This window comes from Podarcis raffonei, chromosome 16 (assembly GCF_027172205.1).
Source record: "Podarcis raffonei isolate rPodRaf1 chromosome 16, rPodRaf1.pri, whole genome shotgun sequence".
In the NCBI taxonomy this organism is placed as follows: domain Eukaryota; kingdom Metazoa; phylum Chordata; class Lepidosauria; order Squamata; family Lacertidae; genus Podarcis; species Podarcis raffonei.
The window spans coordinates 10348622-10376192 of record NC_070617.1 but is presented as its reverse complement, the minus strand read 5'-3'; the positions used below and the strand labels follow the sequence as shown (position 1 = coordinate 10376192).

General features: G+C 47.9%; 1 protein-coding gene across 1 annotated transcript; it reads right to left on the bottom strand.

Moving 5' to 3' along the window:
• Positions 1-1006: 1006 nt before the first annotated feature.
• SYT11 (synaptotagmin 11) lies at positions 1007-26736 on the bottom strand. The gene is made up of 4 exons (XM_053370190.1): positions 26538-26736; positions 15740-16554; positions 7467-7590; positions 1007-4977 (listed from the first exon to the last, which is right to left on the bottom strand). The coding sequence occupies exons 1-4, from the start codon at positions 26569-26571 to the stop codon at positions 4667-4669; spliced, it is 1284 nt and encodes a 427-aa protein (XP_053226165.1). The 5' UTR covers positions 26572-26736; the 3' UTR covers positions 1007-4666.
• Positions 26737-27571: the final 835 nt, after the last annotated feature.

The window sequence follows — 27571 nt, the reverse complement described above, 5'->3', positions numbered from 1 at the left end:
CCTCCACAGATGGGAGGCGACAGTGCGTCTGAATGTCAGTTGCTGGAAGCCACATGATGTTGAGGAGAGTACTCTTGTGCTCTGATCCTGCTTGCTGGTTTCCTGCAGGCATCTGGTTGGCCACTGTGAGAACAGGATGCTGGATTAGGTGGACCATTGGCCTCATCCAGCAGGCTTTCCCTAACACTCTTTATGTTCTTAAGGGTGCTGAGAATTGTTCCCCTCACAGCGCCAATTTCCAGAGTTCCCGGTGAAGAGGGATCTCAAGAGCCTCTGTTTGCATGAGTTGTGCAGGAGACAGGATAGCGGTCCTGCACAGGAGCGTGCTGCACAGCAACACTTTGTTGTAGACCCAACCGAGTCTTCCGCAAACAGGAAGGGAACTTCTACTCAGTCTATCCCATTCACATCTGCTTTAATGGGCAGTAGTAGCTCTCCTGTTGTCTTTGTCCATGGAGTCAGGCTTGAGAGTCCCATGGACTGCAAGAAGATCAAACCTCTCCATTCTGAAGGAAGTCAGCCCTGAGTGTTCACTGGAAGGACAGATCCTGAAGCTGAGGCTCCAATACTTTGGCCACCTCATGAGAAGAGAAGACTCCCTGGAAAAGACCCTGATGCTGGGAAAGATGGAGGGCACAAGGAGAAGGGGATGACAGAGGATGAGATGGTGGGACAGTGTTCTCGAAGCTACCAACATGAGTTTGACCAAACTGCGGGAGGCAGTGGAAGACAGGAGTGCCTGGCGTGCTCTGGTCCAGGGGGTCACGAAGAGTCGGACACTACTAAAGGACTAAACAACAACAACAAGTAGCTCTTCCGCCACGTTCTTCCCCCTCCTTGCCCTCACTTCCTCTCTGCCATGTGGGATCCTTTCAACAGGAGATGCTGGGGATTGAACCGCTAATGTGCGCAAGGCAAGTGCTCTACCGCCGTGCAGTGGGAACCCTCTGCTGATGAAAGTGTGTGGCTCCAGCAACCTCAAAATAATTATTTTGCGATCAGTAAGTAAAGTTAAAGTGACTCCATCTTTATTTGAACGCTCAATGTGCGTTAAAACAATTTTGACATTACAGGTAGCATTACATATTTGTTAGGTTAGCATTACAGCATTATGCAGTTGTACAACGGTTCAAGTTATTTTTTTTCTTACTTTTTTTGTTTTGTTTTGACACCAAGTTGTAACTTGTCCAAGTTATTTTTTTTTCCTTTTTAATTTTACAATAGACACGAGGTGAAAAGGAAAAAAAAAACAAAATCCCAACCGAAAATGACCCACATTTGGGAGATATTACAGTGAGGCAGCTGTCAATACATTTTTTAATAAAAACAAACAAACCCAAAACCCGACTGTTATCTGACCCTCTTTATTTCCCCATTATTCCTGAGGAGTAATGGATCTCTTCACATCTGCCCAATAAACCTAAATCTATTTTAACCCTGAGCACATTTCCTTGACAACAACTTCATTTTTTCCCCTCTTTACAGCTGGAAGAAGGAGAGATGATTTAGGCTTAAGAAAGATGGGTTTTATTTGCATTGAAAAGTTTTTTTTTAAAAAAAAGCGGGGATAATTAATATTGATAATTCAAGATGAGCCCTAATCTATCAGTAATTGGGGTCAAAATTGGGTTGAGGAGGAAGGGGGTGATGTAAGGATTAAGCGTCAAGATGATCAGTTTGAATTCCAAATTTGGCACCAACCTGGCCTTTGCAGAGAAGAGGTCCTAATTCTCCCCGTTCTGAAATGGTTCTGAGTGTCTGTCTCTCAATAAATCTTACTCCTGGGCTGGGGAAAACCCTCTTAAATGTTGCTGTACTACAATTCCCATCACCCCCTGGTCATTGAGCCATGGCACTTGGGACAGACGGGACTTGCAGGTCTTGAGGCCACCCACCCATTTTACAGCAGTGCTTCATAGCTTACCTTGCAACACATCCTTTAGGGCAGGCGTTGATAGGCTTCGGGCTTGTAGGATCAGCATTCTTCACTACTGTGTGTCGCATCCCTAACCAATGGCAAAGCTGGCTGGGCATGATGGGAGTTGTAGTCCAGCAACACTCTCCTGCAGCCTTCCTCAACCTGGTGCCCTCTGGATGTTTAGGACTGCAGCTCCCATCAACCCCAGCCAGCATGAGGAAGGCTGATCTACTGGAACCCTGATAACCCACCCCCCCCAAAAAAAATAGTTGCCAAGGATGGCAGGCATACCCCCCCAAAAAAAATTAAACAATAACGTGCTCAGTTTTTGAATTTGTGATCAGTACTGGACCCAGGGCCCACTGACAAAAAATGCTAGAGTAGACTCATTAAAGTAGGTTCATTAATTTCAGTGGGTCTACTCTGAGTAGCACTTAGTTGGAGACAACAGTTCCCCCTCCAGGGCTCTATTTTTGGGGGTGAAGTTTTTGCTATTAGCTAAGTGAGAAGCTCTTGCTAACCAACTGCGAATCGATGAGAGATCTACCTGGTTTGACAGGAGGTGGAAATGGGGGTGAGCTGATGCGTCCTGGGAATTGATCCCTCTAACTCTCCTGGACGGGGGTGGAGGTTTGTATGTGACTCCGTTTCCAGACTCAGAAACTAGAGCAGGCATAGACAAACTCGGCCCTCCAACTATTTTGGGACTACAACTCCCATCATCCCTGACCACTGGTCCTGTTAGCTAGACATGATGGGAGCTGTAGTCCCAAAACAGCTGGAGGGCCAGAGTTTGGGGGTGCCTGAACTAGAGCAAGCATGGAAGGAAACTTAACCCCCAAGGGCTTTTAGGGAGGGAAGGGCTGGGTTTCCAGTAGTCTTCCTTCTCCCCCAAACACAAAGTTGCATCCAATGTTAGACCTCCATGGAGCAGACCCATTGAAACTGATGGACACAACTCCCTTAGGCCCCTGAATTTCAATGGGTCTGCTCTGAGTGAAATGGAGCTACCTCCCACGGGGCTGTGCCGAGACAGTTCACCTCTCTGCGGCCAAGGTGCCTCCCCACCACTGAAACGACTTCTCCTAGTTTTTGTTTTAAAGTATGATACAGTATTTACAGCATACAGGGCACAGGATGAGTTAAGTGCATGGATGTGACTTGGTGAATACTGAAACACCCATTTCCCACGTGGCTTCCCCCTTAACTTGGATCTGCCTTGCTTCGCAAATGGCTTACGGGTTGGTCCTGGGAAAGGAGGCTGGGTAGGGGAGATTGACTTTTCTTTCAGCCCTATCTGTTGATGTGGAAGTTGCAGGCTTCTGGATGATGCAGAGCTCTTCAGCAGACAATCTTGACCTGTCTGGGGATGGCTTCTGTGTCAGCTTGAAAGCTTGCACACTACGTCACCAATAAATGTTGGTGGAGCATTTCAGGTGCCCAGAATGTTGCAAGGGGAGGTTGTGGAGCTGGAAAACTCTTGCTTAGATATAGATCTCCAGTGGCTATTTATTTCTATCGGCTGATCTAGCTGTGAAGCATGCACTGGAAGCCAACCAGGCTCTAATTAATGACAACAGTAATAGTAAATAAACATTGGTGGTGGGTTCTTTGTGAGAGTTACCTGCTTGCCACCCTTGTAGGCATTAGGATCAATGCACATGCTACCCTGTCTAGTCGCCTATTGGCAGGGCCGGGTCTGCTACATCAGTAGCCTGCACCACTGCTTCAGGCGGCACAGCTCAAGGGGCACTTTCCTGCTTGAGATGAGCAACACCTAAGAGGCCAGCTTTCAAATCATGGTAGAGGCAGGACAAAGACTTGGCTTGAAAGATTAAGAGGGAGATAGATGCCTCCTGTTCCAACTCCAAATGAAGTCTTTTTCTTTGAAAGAGACTGCTTCGGAAGTGGATGGAGTGGAGAGCATCTTGCAATGTTCTGGACAACAAGGACAAGGAAATTATTCCAGGATCCTGTTTTACAGGGAGGGAATTGCTTTCAGCAGCACTTATAATTCACAGGAACCATTTCCATCCACTCTGAGATCTCTCTGATCCAAGACAGATGCCCCAAAACCATTGCATGTACACCAACAGCATTAGATCACCCAAGTCACAAAGAATTGCAAAGAATCAACAGGAAGGGGGTGGGCAGACAATGTCAACAAAGAACCAGCGATTCAACACCAGAATCCAATATTATTATTATTTTTAAAAAAGAATAAGTTGGGAGAGAAGCTGAATAGGCCAATTGAGGTGAATTACCAACAAATACAGTTCAGCACAAAACACGACTTTCATAGTGACAGATAAATCGTATTAAAAACTGTACTTTTGATATTGGTAAAGTTATATTATTATTTTTTTGTGGTTTTTTTTAAACTTTTGTATTCGGCATGCAACAGTGCGGTTACACCTTTTTATTTTATTATATATATTTATATATATATGTTTTGTGGTATTTATTAAAATTAATGCTCTTTTTTTTGTTAGGTTTTATTTTTTAACTTTTTGTAAGTTCCTTTTTCCCCCGTTTTCTTTTTTTTAGAACTTTAAGTGTGCCCTGCAAAAGTTAAACATCACTAGAGAGAACCGATCAGCTGCTTCGTACGGAAACCTTTAAGTTTCTACGACTAAGACGGAAGGCGGGAGGAAGAGGAGGAGGAGGAGGAGGAGGAAATGAAAGGCCAAGTGTCTGTTTGCGCAGGGGCGCCTGGTGCAAGCGCCCGGTGCCCCCCCGCTCACCCTGCTAGTATTCGCTCAAGCTGTGCCATTTGGCGATCTGCTTCCTGGGGCTCTCGCACACTTCCCGCCAGTGTTCCACGCCGCCCGCCGTGACGCTGTGCGCTCCCAGGATCAGCCGGCCCACCACTTCGTTTTTCGTGGTGCGGTCGAAGTCGATGACCAGGAATTCGATGCTGACGTCTGGGAGGAGATCCACGGGGATGTCGTATATGAAGGATTCGTTGAAGACGGGGTTCAAAGTGCACTTCTTGACGTGAGTTTTCTTTTTGGCTATGCGCTTTCTGCCGTAGTACACGTTCACCTTGACGTAGGGGTCTGCCGGAAAGAAGGGACAGGAGCAAGCCAATAACACAGGCCGAAAGCTGGTGGTACCACCTGAGCAGGATTTTGGGGGGACAGAACTCTGGGAACTGCCCCCCTCAGCAGAATGAGCAGGGACTCCCCTCACCCTAATTGGAGTGAGATTGGCTCACCATGTTTATGAAGAAAGTAAAGGAATAATGATGATGATAATTAATTTTTTATTATTTATATCCTGCCCAGAGTGGCTGGGTTGCCCCTGGCTCCAACATATATAAAACATAATAAAACACTAACCATTAAAAAAAATTCCCAATACAGGGCTGCCTTTAGGTGTCTTCTAAAAGTTGTAGGGTCTCAGCCGGCATAACAGATGGAGCTGGTAAACATTACTTGCATACCTGAAGGAGCGTCTCCACCCCCATCGTTCTGCCTGGACACTGAGGTCCAGCGCTGAGGGCCTTCTGGCGGTTCCCTCACTGTGAGAAGCCAAGTTACAGGGAAGCAGGCAGAGGGCCTTCTCGGTAGTGGCACCTGCCCTGTGGAACTCCCTCCCACCAGATGTCAAAGAGATAAACAACTACCTGACATTTAGAAGACATCTGAAGGCAGACCTGTTCAGGGAAGTTTTTAATGTGTGACATTTTGATGTATTTTTAATCTTTGTTGGAAGCCGCCCAGGGTGGCTGGGGAAACCCAGCCAGATGGGCGGGGTACAAATAATAAATTATTACTATTATTATTCGAGTGCAAACCCAGGTAGGGATGAGAAAGACCTGGCGAGAGCTGCCTGAGGCTCTGCAGAGAGCTCCTGCCAATCACTGGAGGTTTTTAAGTAGAGGTTGGATGGCCATCTGCCATGGATGCTCCCTTCCAACTCTATGCTTCTGTGAATCAATGTTTCTATGATTGTAGACAATGCTCAGAGCTAAGCCAGACCAAGGGTCTGATTCAGTATAAGGCAGATTCCTGGAGGATGTGTGTCCCTCCAGACATTGCTGGACTCCAACTCCCATCATCCTTGACCTTTGGCCATGCTGGCTAGGGGCTGATGGGAGTTGTAGTCCACCATCAATCAGGAAGGCCACAGTCTTCCCCAATCCCTGGCTTCTCTGCTTCTCTCATATGTTCCCGAGTCCTGGAACGGGGCTGAAGGTAAAAACATAAGAAGACAGACTGAAGGTCCATTTAGTCTGGCCAGATGTCTCCAGGAAGCTCAGAACCTGGGCCTGAAGGGCAACAGAATCTCTCCCATGATGTGCCCCTCACAACTAGTATTCAGAGATATACTGCCAATCCACATGGAGGTTCTGTTTAGCCCTTGGCAGACCTCTCCTCTTCTAGGAATTTGTATGATGGCAGAGTTTCTGGGGCATGGGTGCGGACCCTGAAAAGCAAGTAGCTCAAGATGAGGCAAGCCAAACCATAACCCCAATCTCCTAAACACAAGGTCGCTAACTCAAGAGACCGAGGAGAACGTTTTCCTCCCTGACATTCTGTTAGGGGTTTGTGAACCAGAGTTCGCGTTGAGGGAGGTAACTGAAAAATAAAGCAAAGCCACTGAAGGTTGTGATCCTGGTCTGTGCAAGTCAGGGATGGAGAAATGCCAACTATGTCATGCTATCCAGCCCTCTGGAGACTCTCCAGGCCACGCCCCCTCTTCCCAGGCCACGCCCCTCACCAGCCCTGCTCCGCACCTTCCTTGAGTGCTCTTTGCCTAGCTGGAATTTGTCCTCAAAAGGTGTGAACATCAAATGAAGGATCAAGTTGTGTCTTCGGGGCTTTACATTTCAAACACCCTGGAGATGTTGGGGTGTTTTTTTGTTTCGTTTTTAATGCTTAGGGCACTTCACAGTGCAATCTTTTTGGGCTGCCACATAGAAGAGGGCAAAGAGATGTTCTTTGCTGCTGTTCTGGCCAGGACTAGAACTAGTGGGCTTCAGTTGCAGGAGAGCAAATTTGGGGCAAACATTAGGAGAAAGGGATGGCTGCCTTCTGATCTCTCCAAGGATGCACAGGATTCATAAGCTGGCTCAGTGATTACAAATGGGAGGGAGAAACTCAGTTTGCATTTAAAGGTGGACCTAAAAAATCCGCGTTCTCTGAAACTACGTGAATCAAAGCACCGCCATCCTTTGCAGCTCTCCAAATTTTGCAGCACTGTGTGTTCTCCAACAATGTGTACAAAAATGCATGTACCGAGTGTGCATAAAATTGCATACAAAAGTGGGGAAATTGCTTTGCAAAATATGTCTATTAGGCAAAACTGCAAACAGTTTTGGGGGAGGGGAATTGGAGTAAAATGCTGACAAGTTTTCACTTTAAAAAAAAAGGCAAATCACTGTAGAAATGAAGGGAACTGAATTTAAGGTGGGGGGGGGGTTGAGAAACCGAGAGGAACCGAAATGAACAGATCCATCCCTCATTAAAAAGTCACACAAACAAAAGAGCGTTCAAAGGGGCACACAAGGAAAATATGGAGATGAGGCGGAGTAAATAGCTTCTACCTGAGAGGCCGGTGATGTCCATCTTGGGCAGATGTCTCGCCTTCAAAACCACCACAGTCATCCTCTGGGCGACAGGGTGGTAAGACAAGGAAACCTGCAGCTCCCCTCTGCTGACGCATTTCTGGAAAGAGATAAGGTCGCATATCCTCAGAACAACAGACCCCAAGTAGCCCTGGCCACCCATCCACTTCTGCAAATAATCATTTAGAAAGGGTCAGCTGAAGGAAGCCAGTGGGGAAGGAGAACATAAGAAGGCCCATCTAGTCCAACAACCTGTTTGTACAGCAGTCAATATTATTATTATTATTATTATTTCGAACAATGGTCTGACACAGTACAAGATAGCTTCCAGTCAATATAGGTAACGCCGAGCTACGTGGACGCATGACCTGACTTGATATACAGTGGTACCTCGGGTTACAGAGGCTTCAGGTTACAGACTCCGCTAACCCAGAAATACTACCTCGGGTTAAGAATTTTGCTTCAGGATGAGAACAAAAATTGTGTAGCGGCGGCGGGACGCCCCATTAGCTTAAAGTGGTACCTCAGGTTAAGAACAGTTTCAGGTTAAGAATGGACCTCCGGAACGAATTAAGTTCTTAACCCGAGGTACTACTGTACAAGACAGCTTCCCATGTTCCTATTTAAAATCAGCACTTTGTGCAGAACAATGAGGACTAGAATCTTGTATTTCTTGGGGAAGGGCTGTAGGTCAGTGGGAGAGCTCCTGCTTGAAGCGAAGAACTTCCTAGGTTCAATCCTTCAGGTAGGGCTGGAAGAGACCTGTCACCTGCAGCCGTGGAGACCCGCTGCTGCCAGTCAGTGTGGGTAAACCCTCGGGCTAGATAGACTCTGTATAAGACAGCTTCCTATGGCCCACCTTTGAAAGGGACCAGAATCTTGACCTCCTAGGAAAGAGCAACCACCACACCACCGTAAAATGCAGGTTCGAAATCGCCAGCGAACTCTGCAATTAGGGAGGGTATGGTGTTTTATTGTTTACATCCTCCGTGCTTCTGCTGTGGCCTTAAATGCTTTTCGGTGGTAGCTGACTTGTCCGTAGTGAGTAGGTCATTTCTTCTTCTTTTTTAAAGGAAAGACATGACTGTGTTGAAAGGGAGTTAATACAGTGGAAATAAAACAGAGCCTTGCCAAGTGTTTTAAAAAAGCCGTTGTTAAGGCTGTGAATAGCAGGCCGGGTTGCCATGGCCGTCGTGTCCTAGATTCAGCATTTTGGGAACTGCCCGGTACTCTTGAGTTAACGTTTGTCTAAAGCCAGTCCTCCTCCTTTCCCTTCCTCCCGGAATCACAAGTGGAAAGTGCCCAGTTTGGGCCAAACGACTCTTCGCCATCTGCACCATACAGTAGTACCTCGGTTTAAGAACTTAATTTGTTCTGGAGGTCCGTTCTTAACCTGAGATACCACTTTAGCTAATGGGGCCTCCCGCTGCTGCTGTGCCGCCACCGCACGATTTCTGTTCTTATCCTGAGGTAAAGTTCTTATCCTGAGGTAAAGTTTTTATCCTGAGGTAAAGTTCTTAACCCGAGGTACTATTTCTGGGTTAGCGGAGTCTGTAACCTGAAGCGTCTGTAACCTGAAGCGTCTGTAACCTGAGGTACCATTGTATATTTAAAGCACTCTTCTGCTTATTTAAGCAGTTGTGGCTTCTTCCCCCAAAGAACCCTGGGAATTGTAGTTTGTTATGGGCATTGAGATTTGTTAGGAAATGCCCCTACACCCCTCACAGAGCTGCTGTTCCCAGTATGGTTTAGCAACCAAACCAATTCCTTTTCCCGGGGAATTGTAGCTCTGTGAGGTGAATGGGGGAGTCTCATAACGACTCTCAGTGCCCTTAACAAACTACAGCTCCCAGGATTCATTGGGGGTGGGAGAGCCATGACTGTGATCAAGGCTAGTGGGCGTTGGAGTCCAGCAATGTCTGTAAGGCATCGTGCTGGCTGACCCTGCTCCATTTCACTGTAGGGGCGCTGTCAGGAAACATGCATGAGGCTGGTTCGGATGTCGCATCAGACGTGAGACGGACCCTCTCTCCTCCCCTCATCCACCGTGATTCCCCCTGCCCAGCCTTTCCTGCTTTGAGGCATCTGAACCAGCAAAGTCTGGTTTGCGCATTGGAATTGGAAACTAGGGCCCCATCTACACTATAAAGTGGTACCCCGGGTTAAGTACTTAATTCATTCTGGAGGTCTGTTCTTAAACTGAAACTGTTCTTAACCTGAAGCACCACTTTAGCTAATGGGGCCTCCCGCTGCGCCGCCGGAGCACGATTTCTGTTCTCATCCTGAAGCAAAGTTCTTAACCCAAGGTACTATTTCTGGGTTAGCAGAGTCTGTAACCTGAAGCGTATGTAACCAAATGTATGTAACCCGAGGTACCACTGTATGTTTAAAGAGCTCTTACACCATCTTTACAGTTATGACTCCCTCCCTGCAAAAAAAAAAAAAAAAAGGAATCCTGGGAACTGTAGTTTATTATGGGCACTGAGATTTCATATGAAACTCCCTATTCCCCTTACAGAGCTACATTATTATTATTTTTTGCAGGAGGGGGGCGAGCAAAGTTGATTTTGAGCTATTTCTTTAGGAAAACTGGCAAAAACGACACTGCTGACATGGGTTGTAATACGTCCGGATTTCCCTGGACATTTTGCATATTTCTGCCCAGACACTGCTTCTGACTACAGTATTCTGGGTATATCCAGACGTATGGCAACCTTAGGAGGGGGCCTTAAAGTTGCTATAGCATAAGCATCTAAAGCTGCATACATATCATATGTGGCTGGTATTTAGTGGTGCCAGAGCTGGAAATGAATGGGGCCATTGCTTTTCCCTCTCCTTCCGTCACCCCCTTTTCTCTCCCCCCCCCTCTCTCTCTGTGTCACACTTTCTCCTTCTGTCTTTACAAGTGTCTGAACTGACCACTGCCACAGGCTGTACTCCCCTCCTCCTTCCATTGCCAGTTTTAATTTTCCTTGCCATATTTTCCTCTCCCTCCTCTTCTCCCATTGAACTCTCTTCCTACACACGCACATGTCCTAAGGTCAAGGGCCTTCCAAGCTTCTCTGCCCAGCTTTTGGGACTCTTGGAAACATAGGAAGCTGCCTTTCACTGAGTCAGACCGTGGGGTCCACCCAGCTCAGCACTGTCCACACTGATTGGCAGCAGCTCTCCAGAGTTTCAGGCAGGGGGGCATTCCCAGCCCTACCTGGAGATGCTGGGGACAGAGCTTGGGACCTTGTGACAGTTGTTAAACCTCTGAGCTACAGACCCGTGCTGGCTAGGGGCTGGTGAGAGACATAGTCCAACAATATCTGGAAGGCCATGAGCTCCTCATCCCTGCTTTGTAAGTGCATTTGGTGTGTGATCCCTGACATGTGTCTAGGAGAGGAGTGTGGAGGCTGTGACTCTCCAGGTGTTGCTGGACTCCAGTCCCCACGATCTCTGAACAGTTTGCTGTGGTGGCTGAGGCTGATGGGACATGGAGAGCCACACAGATTTCCCACCCCCACCTCTCTTTACTCTGATAGTGAAAACCTTCCCCGCCACCCCGAACAGCAAAGTACAGCGGACGCTCGGGTTGCGAACGTGATCCGTGTGGGATGCACGTTCGCAACCTGCAGTGTTCACAACCTGCAGCGGCACGTATGCGCATGCCCGGGTTGTAATCCGGTGCTTCTGCGCATGCGCAAAGCACGATTTAGCGCTTCTGTGCATGCGCGACTGCCGAAACCGGAAGCAACCCATTCCGGTACTTCCGGTAATTCCGTAACCCGAAAAAAAGCAACCTGAAGCATCTGTAACCCGAGGAATGACTGTAGTTTACAAAGGCATCAATTTAAATTCCTTGCAACTTTATTTGTAGGGTGGGAGTCCTAATCACTGGTCATGCTGGCTGGGGCTGATGGGAACTATTGTCCAAAAACATCGGAAGGGGGAAGGCAGAAAAAGGGAGCCTTCATTGGATTGGCTTCCTGTTGTCTCAAGGAGCTCTCCCTGGTCCTGAAAGATGCGACTCCTAACAGCTTGCCTGTAACTCACTTTCTCATCCCTCTCTGCATCATAAGAACGGCCCGCTGGCCCATCTCTAATCCAGCATCATGTTTTCCCAGTGGCGAATCAGATACGCATTATGGGAAGCCCCCAAGCAAGATGTGCCAACATTTCCAGTTCTCAGCCGCAGGAATAACTGCATGCCAGTCGCTTTCTGTTCCAGTGTCAGTTGCTTTCTGACTTTGCTCGAGCGGAGGGGGACCCCGTCCCCATCACAGATCCTCAGACCAGCTAGAATGGGGCAATAGTTGCAGCTTGGAAGGCAGACAGAAGCAAGGGAAGCTTAACTGCTTAGAAAGCCCGACAGCAAGACACAACAGCTGGTTGACGAGCCCAAATATTTTATTTCTCCCCCTCTAATTGTGCAGAGAGGTGTGTCATCCCATTGAAGCGGGATTTATGTATTTATTTGAAAGCCACCCATCCTGCCTAATTAAAGAAATGTCTAGACAACTCAAAGCAGAAGCCTAAGATCTGCCAGAGGAGCTTTCTTTTGTGCCAACGATGGAGAATCTCTGGTGTGGCCCTCCAGACCTCTCCAACTGGCCCTTGGGTCTCTCCACATGTGTTCCTTATGTCCATTCCTTATCAGCCCTGCTCCCATGGTGCATCTGCCTTGCTGGAATGAGTCCTTGAACTCTGCTATTCCTTTTTATTTGCCTGGATGGAGCATAGAGAGGGGGGTGAGTGTAGAGAAGCAGCCTACTGTACAAAGGAAACCTTTGTTGCTTTGCCCATTCTGCCTCTGGCTCTGCTTGCCCTTGGGATGTGGCTCCTGGAAGGATGCTGCTAGACTGCAGCGCATCCCTGACCATTGGCCCCTCTTGCAAGGGCTGCTGGGAGTTGGAGTCCAACAGCAGCGTGGAGCCAGCGTGGTGTAGTGGTTAAGTGCGGTAGTCTCGTAATCTGGGGAACCGGGTTCGCGTCTCTGCTCCTCCACATGCAGCTGCTGGGTGACCTTGGGCCAGTCACACTTCTCTGAAGTCTCTCAGCCCCACTCAACTCACAGAGTGTTTGTTGTGGGGGAGGAAGGGAAAGGAGATTGTTAGCCGCTTTGAGACTCCTGAAGGGGAGTGATAAAGCGGGCCACAATGTCACACACAGCATCTAAAGGGCCACAGGCTTCCCATCCCTGCAGCAGACCACTGAACCAGAGGAAACTACCTTTTGCAGAGTCAGAACATTAGCCCCTCTAGTTCAGTATCATCTGCACTGACCTGCAAGAACTGTCCAGGATTCCAAATGCAGAATCTTTCCCAGCTCTATCTGCAGGTGCTGGGATTGAACCCGGGACAGATTCCCTGCCACTGTGCTATTCCCTTCCCCCCAAATCTGCCTGTTACGTTTGTTTGGGAGCTAAGCACACACACAGAGAAAAAAAAATTAGATTGTGTATTGCCTGAGCAAAAATCCACATCCTGTTTATCTGTCGTAATGTAGCCCAGTTTCCCAAAGCGCCCTCCTCCATAGTGCTGATCTGGCTGCTTTCCAGCTACCACTTTGAAGGCGGCTGACCCCAATCCTTGGTCTGATTACTGTCCTTGCCAGCTCTGCGCTTGTTTGCATTACTGCTCGCGCTCCCGGGGAGTCTGCCGCTTCCTCTGGCTGGAACAATGCCTTGCAAAATCCCAGGTTACAGAACAGATGTTCCTCCTCCTCTTTAGAGGAGGAGGAGGAGGAGGAAGAGACATGCCCAGAAAACTGGAATCGCGCTGTTCTGAGCTTGAGGTGCATCCTCTCATGCAGAACCCAGGAGTTTCAGCGGAATGCAAGGAATCTGCGGTTAGGAAAATAGGAAAAGGTCCTTCTGGACCAGGCAGAAAAGGCCTGTGCTCAGACAACAGCTCTCTTTGGATCTCATGAGAACAGCCCCAGTTGCTGCTGTGGTGAACCTTTGCCTTGTCTCCAATTCCCAGAGGTGCACAGTTAATACTTGTTCCCCAACAGCACAAAATGAAACTATGGAATTCACATCAACACAAGGCAGAGATGGCCACCAACTTGGAGGGCTTTCAGAGAGGATGAGACAAGTCTGTGGAATGCTTTCCCCAGGGAGACACGCCTGGCGCCATCCCTGTCGGCCCCTGGGAGCCAGGCTGATACCTTTTGTTTACTCCAACCTTTGGTTATTTAATGTTGCCTCATGCACTGGTGCTCATCTTTCAGTTGGGGGTGGCTACGATTTCTCCTTATTAATATGTTACTGGGCAAGCATCTTATGCATCTTGTATTCTTCCTGGTTTTTTATTATTATTATTATTATTATTATTATTATTATTATTATTATTATTATTTTATTTTCTGGTTTCAGATCTTTTTACGTGTTGCATTTTATCCTATCAAGTGTCACTCTGACGCTTTCCCTTTTGTATAAAGCGGCTGGTGGGTATAATAACCGGCGCTGTTGAAGCTGCCACATAATACTTGGTCTGCATTTGTAAGAAAATCCATCTTTTTTACTGGGGCTACATCCATACTTTGGAACTCCCTGCCTGTTGAGAGGCACCTTTGCTGCACTCATTTCAGCACCTGCTAAAAACATTCTTTTGTTTAGGCAAAGCCTATCAGCACATAAAATGTCAACACATGATTTAATCTGCTTTGTAGCTTATTGTTGATTTCAATTATTATTGAATACTTTAAATTGTGTTTGACTGTATAACTATGCTGTGTAAATATGACTGTATTTTACTAGTAATTTCATTGTTTTATTTGTTTTGTGAACCACTTTGGGGTTGCTGGGTGTTTGTTTTTTTACAATGAAGCAGTATATAAATTTTGTGAAATAAAATAAATGAAAGATTCACTATGGATCAGGCTATCTCTGGTTCCTTGCCATGATGGCTGTCTCCTCCCTGCACCATTGGTGGCAGTCTACTACATAATAGTTCCAGGTGGGGAGAGTCGCTGCTGCGCTCAGACCCTGCTTTTGGGTTTCCTTCCCTTTAGGGTAGTGATTCTTGAACCTGTGTTTCCTGCTGTTGCTGGACTATGTAATTCCCACCATCCCTGACCACTGGTCCTGCTGGCTAGAGATGATGGGAGTTGTAGTCCAACAACACTGCATTAAGGCATCTGTTTGGTTGCTGCTGGGACGCGAGTGGCGCTGTGGGTAAAACCTCAGCACCTAGGACTTGCCGATCATCAGGTCGGCGGTTCGAATCCCCGTGGCGGGGTGCGCTCCCGTTGCTCGGTCCCAGCGCCTGCCAACCTAGGAATTCGAAAGCACCCCCGGGTGCAAGTAGATAAATAGGGACCGCTTACTAGGGGGAAGGTAAATGGCGTTTCCGTGTGCTGCACTGGCTCGCCAGATGCAGCTTATCACGCTGGCCATGTGACCCGGAAGTGTCTTCGGACAGCGCTGGCCCCCGGCCTCTTAAGCGAGTTGGGCGCGCAACCCCAGAGTCGGACACGACTGGCCCGTACAGGCAGGGGTACCTTTACCTTTACCTTTACCTTGGTTACTGCTAGAACAGGCTGCTGGACTTGAAAGGGGCAGTCCTGGTCCATGGTCACAGACCAGTTCCCCTTGGCTCTTGCATCAGCACACCTGTCTTGTGGGTCTTACCAGCAGGTACAACCCCTACTGCTGGCTCACAGCACCCCCACCCCGCTCGCTTGGACACCAACGGCAAGAACAGGGCATGAAGCAACATAAGCACGTGATTAGGGCATCAAGGGAAGGAGGGCACCACAGAAATTTTCCATTGCCAGATTTGCTACGGTGCAGCTGAACCAGCTTCCACGAAAAAGGCTCCCGCAATAAATGAAAAAATTACGTACAAATATTACAAACGATTTGGCTGGGCGTCCATTTTCTCAGGCGATGTATATTTAAGAAACCCCAACAGAACAACTATGCAACAAGGCAGGCAAAATGCCTTATCTCTACTAAGTGTAGAAGCAGATGCGTTACGTAAGGATCTGATCAAAGACTTTGCAATTAGAAAAACGAGGAGAACTTCCCCCCCAAATATAAATAAGGTGAAAGCATGCAAAAATAAATGTTATTTTCCATCTTACTGTAGGTTTCTTTTCGAAAAACCATTTTCTAGTTTGTTATTGTTTATTTTTTGAATTTGATATATATGGGGGTGCCAAAATCTTTTAAGTACCTAGGGTCTTTATAAAGGTCTTGTACCAGGAAAGGGAACTTGGACAGTCCCCCTAGTGAAACCCCTGGGTCCCAGCTCCCCTACCTGTATATTCCTTTTGATGATCTCCCTGGTGAGCTGGACCTTCCCTGTGCTTGGGTCCACCCCAGCGAGCGGCACCATCACCTCCCCGATGACGTCGTCTCGAGAGAAGCGGTCGAAGCTCAGAACCAGGAAGTGGAGGACCAGGTCCTGGAGCTGGCTGTAGGGGATCCCGTAGAAAGTGAAGGTCTCGTCGAAGACGGGGTCCAGCGTCTTGCGGAGGACGCGCGTCTTCACCCGGTGCCTCTTGTCGGGCAGGATTGTCATCTTGATGTAGGGGTCGGAGCCTTGGTTTTGCTCGTCCATGACCGGCAACCCGCGGGCTTCTTGGATGGTCACGACCAGAGCTTTCTTGGGGAAGTTGTAGTCCACAGAGAAGGTCAGCGTCCCCAGAGTGACCTCTTCTTCCGGGGAAGAGGGAGAGGAAGGCTTGCTGCCCGCCGGAGTCAAGCTCTGGTCCGGGCTCAACTCGTCCCTGTAATCGACTTTGATCGGGAGCTGGTTGACACAGGGAGCCGCGCTGGAGATCCTGTCGGAACCCACCAGGCCAGCTTCTGCCGCGTCCACCAGAAGGTTGCCTCTTCCGTCTTTCATGGCAGCTCCCGTCTTGTCTCGCCGGATCCGTATGATTTTCTTCTTGTTAGTCAGGGTCTCTGGGTAGATGCTGATGCCTTTCAGCATGTGGATGAACTTGTAAGGGGGGGTCTTGTGCTTCTTTTCCACGTGCTGGTGGCAGCAGGTCCACACAAAGACCGTCATGGAGACGGACACCACTAACACGGTGGCGCCAATCAGGCCCGCCACGATCGGGGAGACATCTGTGGGTGGGGAAGAGTGAGGTGGAGAGGAATGGGGAAGGGAGAGGGGATAAATCAGTGGTTTCTGAACTTTTTTGAGCCATCGCCTCCTTGGTTTCCATAAACTCATCCCCACTAGAGCTGGGCGACATCTGGTTTTCAACACTGCGATATCTCACCAGCTAAACATCACGATATACGGATATATCACAATGCCTGAAATAAGGACTGAGTTACGTAAAGGCTGGCTTCACAGTTTCCCCCGCATTGTGGTTTTTTGCATAGCACCCTTCCCCACCCACACCCTGATTTGCGATATATTGTCAAGCCTAAAATTACGAAACCAGCACCATGACATAGATTTGAAACTGGATTTGGACGATATATCAAAAAAGCATTATTCAGAACACCAGTTTGCATGACTTGCTAAGGTTGATAATAGCGCCATAACATTGAGAACAGTAACAATTAATTGCACATTTATTCAAAATCCAATTAAAACTATTTAGGTTAATTAATTCAACAAAACTGATGAACTTGATCCACAGATACCGGCTTTTCAAAGTCTGGTAGTCATTTACACCTTCAGCACCCCCTTGCCGCCCATTCGCCTTCTAGGGCTGCCCTAGGTAATCCCAGCACCCCTTTTGGGGACCACTGGGATGGATAATCTATTCAGCCAGCTGCTCTTTATTTATCCTGAGCTCCAGATGAGGAAAGTCTCCCTGGGGCAGCTCACAAATAATAGTGATAAGACAGTCCTTGCCCCCAGGTTTTAAAGGCTACGTACACCCCTTACATTTAAATCACATGCCTTCCCCCCAAGAATCCTGGGAATTGTAGTTTAGCCTTCACAGAATGACAGTTCCCAGCATCCATAATGAACTATAGTTCCCAGGATTCTTTCGGGAGAGCCGTGTGCTCTAAATGTATGGCCTTCAAAGACATGGCACATTCTTTCCCTCAAAGAATTCTGGGCGCTGCAGGTAGTTAAAGGTTGCTGGGAATTATAACTCTGTGAGGGGTAAACAACAGCGCCCAAAATTCTTTTGAGGGACAAAATGAGCTTCAAAATGTATGATGTGGGTGGGACTGCAGGCCCGTGCAGTGGGGCAGGGGGCAAAACACAGACCCACATCATGTGTAAGCCTGTGTAAGCCTTTCAAGTACCACAAGACTCTTAATACATTTTTTAAAGCTGCGTACACAGTTATGCCTTTAAAGCCCATTCAAAGCATGCTTTACTTCTGCCAAGCATTCTGCACACTATGTGTAGCTTGATAAAGGTTTCTGGGAATTGCAGTTCTACGAGGGGTAAACCGCAGTGCCCAGAATTCTTTGAGGGGAATAATGTTCCCAGGATACCTCAATCGGTAGAGCACGAGACTCTTAATCTCAGGGTTGTGGGTTTGAGCCCCACGTTGGGCAAAAGATTCCTGCCTTGCAGGGGGTGGACTCAATGCATGTATTTTAATTACACTTAATTAGCATATTAAGTACATATTTTAAGTACACTTAATTAGCATATTAGGGATGCGGGTGGCACTGTGGGTTAAACCACAGAGCCTAGGACTTGCCGATCAGAAGGTCGGCGGTTCGAATCCCCGTGACGGGGTGAGCTCCCATTGCTCGGTCCCTGCTCCTGCCAACCTAGCAGTTCGAAAGCACGTCAAAGTGCAAGTAGATAAATAGGTACTGCTCTGGCGGGAAGGTAAATGGCATTTCCGTGTGCTGCTCTGGTTCGCTAGAAGCGGCTTAGTCATGCTGGCCACATGACCCAGAAGCTGTACACCGGCTCCCTCGGCCAATAAAGCGAGATGAGCGTCGCAACCCCAGAGTCAGCCACGACTGGACCTAAATGGTCAGGAGTCCCTTTACCTTTAATTAGCATATTGATTGTTAAACCCCATATCAATCGTTTTTATTGTTCATGTAGCGAATTATGCAGAAATTCTGGTTTAATATGCTGCCTCTTTGCCATAAATAAACATGGATTGACTGATGGGCCAGATAACTCTTGGGGTCTCTTCCAACTCTGCGATTCTATGATTCTAATGTGCTTTAAAGAACAGTGTGTACAGAGCCTTATTATGAGTGCAGAATACACACATACACACACACACACACACAAATATATGCACTGGTGGGATTTAGTATGTGTGAGTAGGGGGTGTCATACAGCTCTCCATGCCTCTAGCTATGAGAAGGTAACCATGGAATTTAATGTTCAAGTCATAACACACAAAAGGGTGACCTCAGCTGTGCTGATGACATCACCCAGATTAACTCAGTGCCTCTTGTTTGTTGGAGAGAACAGAAAGGCCCGGTTATTGCAAGGCACAGCAAAGCAAGCCTGAAACTGATGCGGGGTGTGATTTATTTATTTTTCCTGTGGAAATGATTTGGAATTCTTTTCCCCAGTGCTTTAATTTCCCTCCGATTCCTGCCCACCCCCTCGCCCCAGGCATTTAATAAATTCATCAGTAACAACGAACAGGAGCCAGCTGTGAATATATTAGGCAAGCTTAGCAGTTTCCAAGCCTCCCCCCCCCAACTATTTACTAAAGTATGGTGAATATGCTAAATTAGTTCACTCTCTAAGGCGTTCAAAAAATTTCCTGTGCGAATTACCCTAGTTTGCAAGGGGTGGGGGTAGAAATTCCAGAAAATACACCCTGGTGCAAGGGGACACCCCCTTCTAAAACAAAGCCAAAATCATTAAGAGTAGACAGCAGGCAGCTGAAAAATAATTAGGGGACACTTTTTCCGCCTAGAACAGGGGTCGCCAATGGAAGGGCTGTAGCTCAGTGGCAGAACATAAGCTGTGTATGCAGAAAGGTCCCGGGATTGATTCTGGCACCTCTAGGTTGGGTTGGGAGATGCTCTCACCTGAAACCTTGAATCGCTAAATTTCAGGCTTTGCATAATCAGTTTTATTAAAAAATAAAGGAAACATGGAAAACAGATTCCGAAACAAACACTGTCGAAAGTGCCAAAAATATACTTAATGGCTGCTGTACAGTTATTAGTCATACTGTGTTTGTAAATCTGTGCAGAAATCACAATATAGTTTTTCATATATGCTAAAAAGTCATGTTTCATTTAGAAGACATTTCATATGCAAATAGACTTATTGCTACATGCTTTCCTTAAGACTGTTAGATTTAGTTGCAGCATCGTCTATGTCCTGCCATATAATGCAGATGTGGGAGTTTAATCTTTCCACTTCCATTTTCCTTACTGCATAAAGACAGAGTATTAAACTAATGTGAATAAATTATAAGGAGGTACTTCATCTCTTACTTTGTCATTCCAGAATTGAATGAATAAGGCCCATTTCTCAATGAACTTGTTTCTGTAATGATTATATGCCACATTCCTTTCGTATGCTAGTTTTATAATCCACGTGCTTTCCTCAGCCAGTTTATCGGTATTGGGGGATTTTAATTTTTCCATTGTTGAGCTATGCATAGTTTCGCCATTGTTACTAATTGTAAATTGCGATTTATAACTATTTACGGGGTGTGAGGGGAGGGGTAGTGCCTCTGGTGGGGGACATGCTGTGCTCTTTCTGGGCTAGCTTGTCCACCTTTGGTCTCTACCCTGCACTCAGCTCTCACCTGTGGCTCCCAGAAGCTATCAGCATGTGACAGCAGCCACACCTTGGGAAGGGCTTCAACCGGCCAGCTAAACCAGGTGAAGGTAGCCGATGGGTCACAAGACCTCGATGAGTTAGGGACTTTCCCTGCATGTGAAGACAGTCTCTTGTGGATTGAGAGGACAAGACCAAGCGTGGGTCCAATGGTCTGGAAGGCAGTTTCTGCAGGTGCTATAGAGGAAAGTGAGGGGCAAATGGGGCTCGTCCACCTGGGAAGGCAGCCCATCTAGGACTGGGGTCAGCAAACTTTTTCAGCAGGGGGCCAATCCACTGTCCCTCAGACCTTGTTGGGGGGCCGGACTATATTTTGGAAGGAAAAAAAGAAAAAGAACAAATTCCTATGCCCCACAAATAACCCAGAGATGCATTTTAAATAAAAGCACACATTCTACTCATGTAAAAACACCAGGCAGGCCCCACAAATAACCCAGAGACGCATTTTAAATAAAAGGACACATTCTATTCATGTAAAAACATGCTAATTCCCGGACCATCTGCGGGCCGGATTTAGAAGGCAATTGGGCTGGATCTGGCCCCCAGGCCTTAGTTTGCCTACCCATGATCTAGGAGAAGGAAACCTCTGTTCCTAAACCTCCGCTTTCTTTTGGGATATCTTCGGGCAGAGAAAAGGCTACACAAATTGGGACTGAAGTCCCTAAGACGGTTGGATGGCGCCTTGTTCGCATCCTTCTGGCAACTCCTGCACCCAAGCTGGTGCCAAACATCTTGCTCTGCTTTCCTTTGGACCACATCAGCAAGGCAGAGAGGGGTTTTTTGTTGTCTGGGCAGCCCAGGACCTCCATCCACACTGCCCAGGTTTGCACCCCGGGGAGGTCACTTTGGTACTGCTAATGCAGAAATTCGACTTCACCCCCGGAGGCACACTCCATTATATCTCAAGACAGATGGATGCAGGCAACCGTATTTATAACGTCAGATCAAAGCATGCATAACAGGATTTTTTTCAGGTTCCTCAATAGTTCATAACCCTCAAGACTGAACTTTTGCAGACCTTGAGATGTAGATACTGCTCTCTTTTGCATGGGTAGTGCCATTTTGGCTACATAAAGAATAGGCACTCACAGCCTGGATATTGGCAATAGAGGGAATGATGATAAATAATGTGTATGCAAGTGCATATGTGTATATATATATGGCTTGGGCCCAGGTTACCCGAAGGATGGTATCTCTCTTTATGAACCTGCCTGGGTGCTAAGGTTCTCTGGTGAGCACCTCTCAGTTCCCATCAACATCACAGTTGGTGATGACACGAGACAGAGCCTTTTCTGTGTCTGCACCCATATTGTAGAATTCCCTCCCAAGAAAGGATAGGCTGGCTCCCTCCTTGTTATCTTTCTGCTGGCAAGCTAAGACCTTCCTGTTCTGACAAACAGAGTGCAGATGATGATGATGAGCATTGGGCAATTGGCGTTTTAACATTGGCTCTAAATGCGTTTTATATTGCATTTTAATTTATTGTTTTTAACTAATTTTCATTGCTTTGTATTTTATAATGAGATTTTGTAAGCCTTCTTGAATCCCAGCTTGGGTGAAAGGCGGGATATAATTACATTAAGCAAGCAAGCAAACAAACAGGCAAGCAAACAAGCACACTCACTTACACAAATCTGCATTCAAGAACGGTGCTCACAAAAATCCAGAAATTCCCTAATATCACATTCACTTGCACAAACCCATGCAGCCCTTACGGCAACACGTCGCAGATGGAAACATGAACGATCTTGTGTGCATTCTATGATTCTAAGTGATTCTGTTATCACCCCCTATTCTCAGCGTATCTCTCGCTCCCTGACACCGCTCCCCCCCGCATATACACTTCCAAACTGCATCTTCTTCAAGTCTCTTCACTGCTTTTATCATAACAATTTGCATTTTGTTTCCACACACACACACACACACACAAAACCCCAACCCAACCCGGCACACTTAAGAAAGCTTAAACGGAATACTTAGCTTCACAATGGATCTGGTTGTACTTTGCACAGAACAGCTGCAATTGCAACACATTCAGCAGCCTTCACTATCTGGGTGGGCAGCTACAGTTGCTGACATTTTGTCTCCATGCATGAACATTAGAATTAAAACACATCTGTGCCTCACCATCCTGGACAATCAGAGATAAAACTTCTAGAAACCCGGTATTTTCCACAAAATGCAAAATATTGACAGCGTTATTCTTATTCTTATTTAAAGACAGTTACCAGAAATTATGGGCTCTCCCTGATATATAAGGCCTGTTGGATTGCATTCTACCAATATTGTCAGACTATTGGTCCATCTTGGCTCTGAGCTGTCTAGCGCTAACTGGCAACAGCTCTTCAGAATTTTCATTAGCGGACAATTCCCAGCCTTAACTGGAAATGTTGAGGAATGAGTCTGGAACCTTCAAAACAGGTGCTGCACCACTGACCTATGCAGTTCCCTTCTTTTGAAAACTGGCCAAAGCCTGAGCATCTTTTCAGAACTGCTATTGGGGATAGATTTTGGCGGCTGAGTAGGATTGGGCAGCAGCATTTGTTTGCACCTTCTGTATACGTAATCAAACCATGCACATGGCCCTTTGTAAATTTTGGGTTTTTTTAAAGGCCTCCTGGCTGTAAGGTAAACATATTAGCCTGTGGAACAAGCAGCAGCTACAACTGCAGACCCTCCAGGTGTCTCTGTTTTCCAGGAACAGTCCTGGATTTACAGAAGCTGTCCTGGTTTCTGATATGATCCTGGAATGTTTTGCTTTTCCTTAGGATGTCCCTGTTTTCATTGGGAAAATGTTGGAGGGTGTGGACTCATGTTACCCCCGAGCCAAGGAGATAAGTAACTATACAACCTTTAGAAGACATCTGAAGGCAGCCTTGTATAGGGAAAATTTTAAATGTCTAATGGTTTATTATGTTTTAATATATGCCGCCCAGAGTGGCTGGGGAAACCCAGTCAGATGGGCAGGGTATAATAATAATAATAATAGGACATCTCTATTTTTATCAGAAAAATGTTGGAAGTATGCAGTTGACTAGTGTTGTAATTCCACCATAACAGACACCAGTCTTCCCCTGGGACCTTCCAGATGTTGCTGGACTCCAGCTTCCATCATCCCTGACCACTGGGCCATGCTGGCTGGAGCTGATGGGAATTGAAGTCCAACAATATCTGAAGGGCCCCAGGGCTGTCAGAAGCAATACTGGTTTTCTGCGATCCAGTGGCTATGTGCAATCTTGCACATGCCTACTCAGAAGAAACTCCTGCTGAGTTCAGTGGGACTTACTCCCAGCTAATAAGAAATATGAGTGAAGCCTATATTTCCTTAGGAGGTGTGTGCATGTATGTGCATGTGCCTGATTGTGTATGTGTTTGCAAGCTGTATGAACAGGGGAAGGACCATAGATCAGGGGTAGAGCACCTGCATGCAACCAGAAGGTCCTAGGTATTATCCTCAGCATCTCCAGGTTGGCCTGAGAATTGTCCCCATGTCTGAAACCCTGGAGAGCTGCTGCCAGTCAGTGTTGACAGTACTGAGATTGATGGACAAATGGTATGACTCTGTACAAGTTAGCTTCCTATGTTCCTGTGAGACAATATTGCAGGGCGCCTGTCACTCCTGCAGCAATGAATTAAAATGATAGGGGTGTAAAACAGAAATCTTGAATATACCTGCACTGTAAACATCTGCCCCCCCAAAAAAGGAGGCTGGATACTAAACTGCCAACCTCCAAAGCCACCCGCATTTCACAACTCCCATAATAACAATAATAATCCCCCATATGCGTTTTTAAACTCCTCAAACAATATCCTCAGTGACGTATGCACACTCTAATTGGGGACACATAATAACATCTGTCTAATCCAGCTTGCTTCTCTTTCAATCCATTTCAGCCATTCCATCATTAACAACTGGGGTTGCCTCTCTGCTATCTCAATGCACACTTGTACATGAGGTGGAGACCATGTTCTACATTAGTAACTGCAAGTAACCAGAGCCAGGTGCTTATATTTATTCTGGAACAACTAAATCCAGAATTTAAGACCCTGTGATTTTTGTTGTTGTCGTCGTTGTTCACGTGACTTAACCGGGGAGAGAGGATGCTATCACTTCTGCATCCTTAGTTAGCTTTGGGGCTGTAGCACAACACAGCCTTCCACCCCAGAGGACAATAAAAGGCCGCACTTTTGGTGATAAAAACATAAATAAACCAAGAGGGCTTTAATTAACATAAAACATTCCACACTGGCCTAACAAACGCAGGCAACCTTGATCCTCTCTCTCAGAATTGCCATTGTGTGACAGCAGATGTGTTCAGCACTCGAATTAGAACACGAAATAAACTGGGACTTTTCACTGAATGGCACACAGGTACATTTTTAATACAAATCACGTCTGAGGATCCTATTCTATTTACATTTCAGTATATTTTTTTGGGGGGGGATGAATAGCTTTATTTCCCTCCCCCTTCTTGCTTTTATATTCATGCTCCTGCCAGAAACTTTGCTGCAGCCTGGCAGAGAGGAGCTGCCTAGAGGCCACACTGATAGTCCCTGTGGCTCCTTATTGCATGGATTGGAGCGGACAGATGCCGAGAGGCAGTTTAAAAAGCCACTGTTGGATGACTGAGAAGGCATCATGATCCCTGGCATAGATGAGAGGCCTCAAACTTCTCCCAGAGGGAACACCCCAGGGAGTCTCAGCAATGGAGGTGGGGGCAGCTGCTAGGGTTAGGAAGTGATTTGGTGTCTCTGAGCAAACCCTCAATGGATGGGGTGCAATTATATGGGGTGGCTGGGCCAGGTTACAGGCTATCAGGCTAGGGTCTGTGTGGTTTGCAAGCAACGACTTGAGTGAATTTGGGGGGTGGGGGTGAGGAAACTCCATACTTTGCTTGCTCCACAACCACTGCAAAAAAGGGGGTGCATTGAACAAAGGCTGTTTTCTTGCCCACCCTCCCCTCCAAGCTATCTGGGGGCTGGGGCGCTGCCTGGCCCGGAATAGACATCACGTCATCCTGCCCTCCTCCTAGCCACCACAATGTGCACCTGCTCCCTCCTTCCCTTCCACCAACCTCCAGCCCCCCACAGGAGGAGAGCAGGCCAGAGGACAACGCCTTGCCGCCTCCCCACCCACCCACCCCACATGTGGCCCTCTAAGCATCTCTTCAAAGGGCTCGGATCTGCCCCTGGCACTGACCCAGTCCGCTCCCAAGGCCAGGCACGCCCGTGCAAGGAGAGAGTGGGGGCGGGGAGACGGGAAGGGAGAGACGGGGAAGAGCACGCGAAGACGAATGGTGATGGCATTGGGGATTGGAAAGCCCGGAGGAGACCTGGCCCCGGATTTGGGAGCTGTCATGTGCTCCCACCTCCTCACAGGGTGGCTGATGTGAAGATTTCCACACTGCCCAAATGCTGATGGGGATATTGTGTGTGTGTGTTTTGAAGGGAAGTGGAATACTGAGTGGTGCTGGGCATTGCTGGCCGCGCGCGCGGCCGCGTGCGCGTGTTGGCCAGTGCTGTCAAAACCCAGACAGAGAAGTGTAGACTGGAGGATTATTACTATTTAAATGAAATTAATGGGAACAAGGGAACCAAGGAGGCGTGGGGTGCAAGCTGGCAATCTGGCCCAATCCTATAGCCCTCCTCGCTTAGGAGCAATGAACTCAGCGGGACTTCCATGGATCGGATCGCGCAGTCCAAGAGGGTTTCCGTCCCAGTATGGGGGGGGGGAATCTTTCCCAAACTGCGTGTGGGCTTCTTTGAACGCATTCTTTCTCAGCCACACACAGTCCGAATTTCCTAATGTTGCAGCGGGCTAGTGGGGGAGGAGGAGAGAGAGATTTCTCCCTGTGGATCAGCGTTGGCGGTCGGTTCGTGAGCGTGCGCCCTGCTAATGCCGCGCGTTATTTGCACGACTGAATGGTGTGCGTGCCAGTAAGGATGTGGAGAAGCTGTCAACCCCCCCCCCAAAAAAAACCACCACTCCGGAGATGGAGGCCAGGTGGTCGTGTGACGGTGGTGATGGTGATGGTGTCTCATCGACGGCGCAAACAAGGCCCTCTCTGGCTGCTGAGCGCGCTGGTGTTTGTAGATGTGCCAGTTGCCACAAGCAAGGATAGAAGGGGAGGCCGGGGTAGGGATGGGACGCTTGCCAAGGCAGAATTATGGTGGCGGGCAGGGCTTGAGTGGGATCCGGCGAGGGTGGTGGTGGCGGAGAGATCAGGATGCCCAGGAAGGCCCGGTGTTTTGCGCTGGGGAGCGGGTGGAGGAGGGGACGGTCAAGGCAAAGAGAAACGGGGCGGGGGCGGGAGAGGGAATTGCGCAGCAGACTCCCACGGGCCCCACTCACCGAAGCTGGGGCGGACGCTGGCGATCTCTGCCATGGCGGCGCGCGAATGGAGCGGCGGCGACGGCCCGGTGCGCGCAGGGAGGCCCCTTCAGCGGATGCAGCGGCGGTGCTTCTGCCGCGGCCCTGAGGATGCTCCGACTCCGAGGGATGCAGAAGCTGGCGACTGGTCCTGATGCAGCGCTAGCTCCGCCCACTTCGAACGATCCCCGGGCCAGGCCACGCCTCCTCTTCCTCCGAGCGGCGGCCGAAGCGAGCGAGCCAGAGGAAGCCACGCCCCCCGCCGCCTGGCCGAACCCGCCCGGCGGTGACTCGGCAGAGCGGCTCGGCTGCTGTCTAGCGGGGAGGGCGGGTCGCTTGCGGGGCTTGTTTGTGTCCCGCCGGCAGCCCCGCTTCGCCACCCGACCTCCGCCCGAGGTTTCTGAGCGGCGTGTAGCGGGTTATTTACAGCATAAATGTGGAGAGAGCCCTTTGCAAAATGTTGGTCTAAAATAGTAACGATTATGATGTATTTTCAGGATTTATACATACGTTTCTGTATTGTGCATTCATGCTGTGGATTGATGACGTTGTACAGGCGGGTCCTCGTCCTGGGATTCCTTTTAGTTGTTAACAGAATATATTAAACTGATTTTAAATTCCTATTTACTGCCCGAGTTGTATCCATATATTCCTTCTCATTGCTCCTCGAATCCACCTGTTCCACAAGGCCCTTTGCTAGTCTATTTATCAGGCAATCCTAGGCATATTTATTCAGAGTAAGCCCCATTGGGTTGAATGGGTTTTGCTCTCAGGTAAGTGCGCATAGGATTGGCTGTCTCGCTTGCTGCACAATCCTATGCATGCTTATTCAGTAGTAAATCCCACTGTGTTGAGGGAATCTGAACCGCCTTGAGATCTAATGATGAAGGGTGGTATGTAACCTAAACAAACAAATTTTACCCAAACTGTGTCTACTCAAACGTAAGTCCCACTGAGTTCAATGAGGCTTACTCCCAGGTAAATGGGGTTAGAAACTCAGCCTTTGTGTGCACAGA

What these genes read in the sequence shown, in the direction of transcription:
- SYT11 (XM_053370190.1), bottom strand. Translation starts at nt 26,571, where the DNA reads ATGGCAGAGATCGCCAGCGTCCGCCCCAGCTTCG. An exon ending in CAGCGTCCGCCCCAGCTTCG is followed by an intron (nt 16,555 to 26,537) that starts GTGAGTGGGGCC and finishes CCCCACCCACAG; the next exon opens with ATGTCTCCCCGATCGTGGCG. An exon ending in CATCACCGGCCTCTCAGGTA is followed by an intron (nt 4,978 to 7,466) that starts GAAGCTATTTAC and finishes TCTTTCCGGCAG; the next exon opens with ACCCCTACGTCAAGGTGAAC.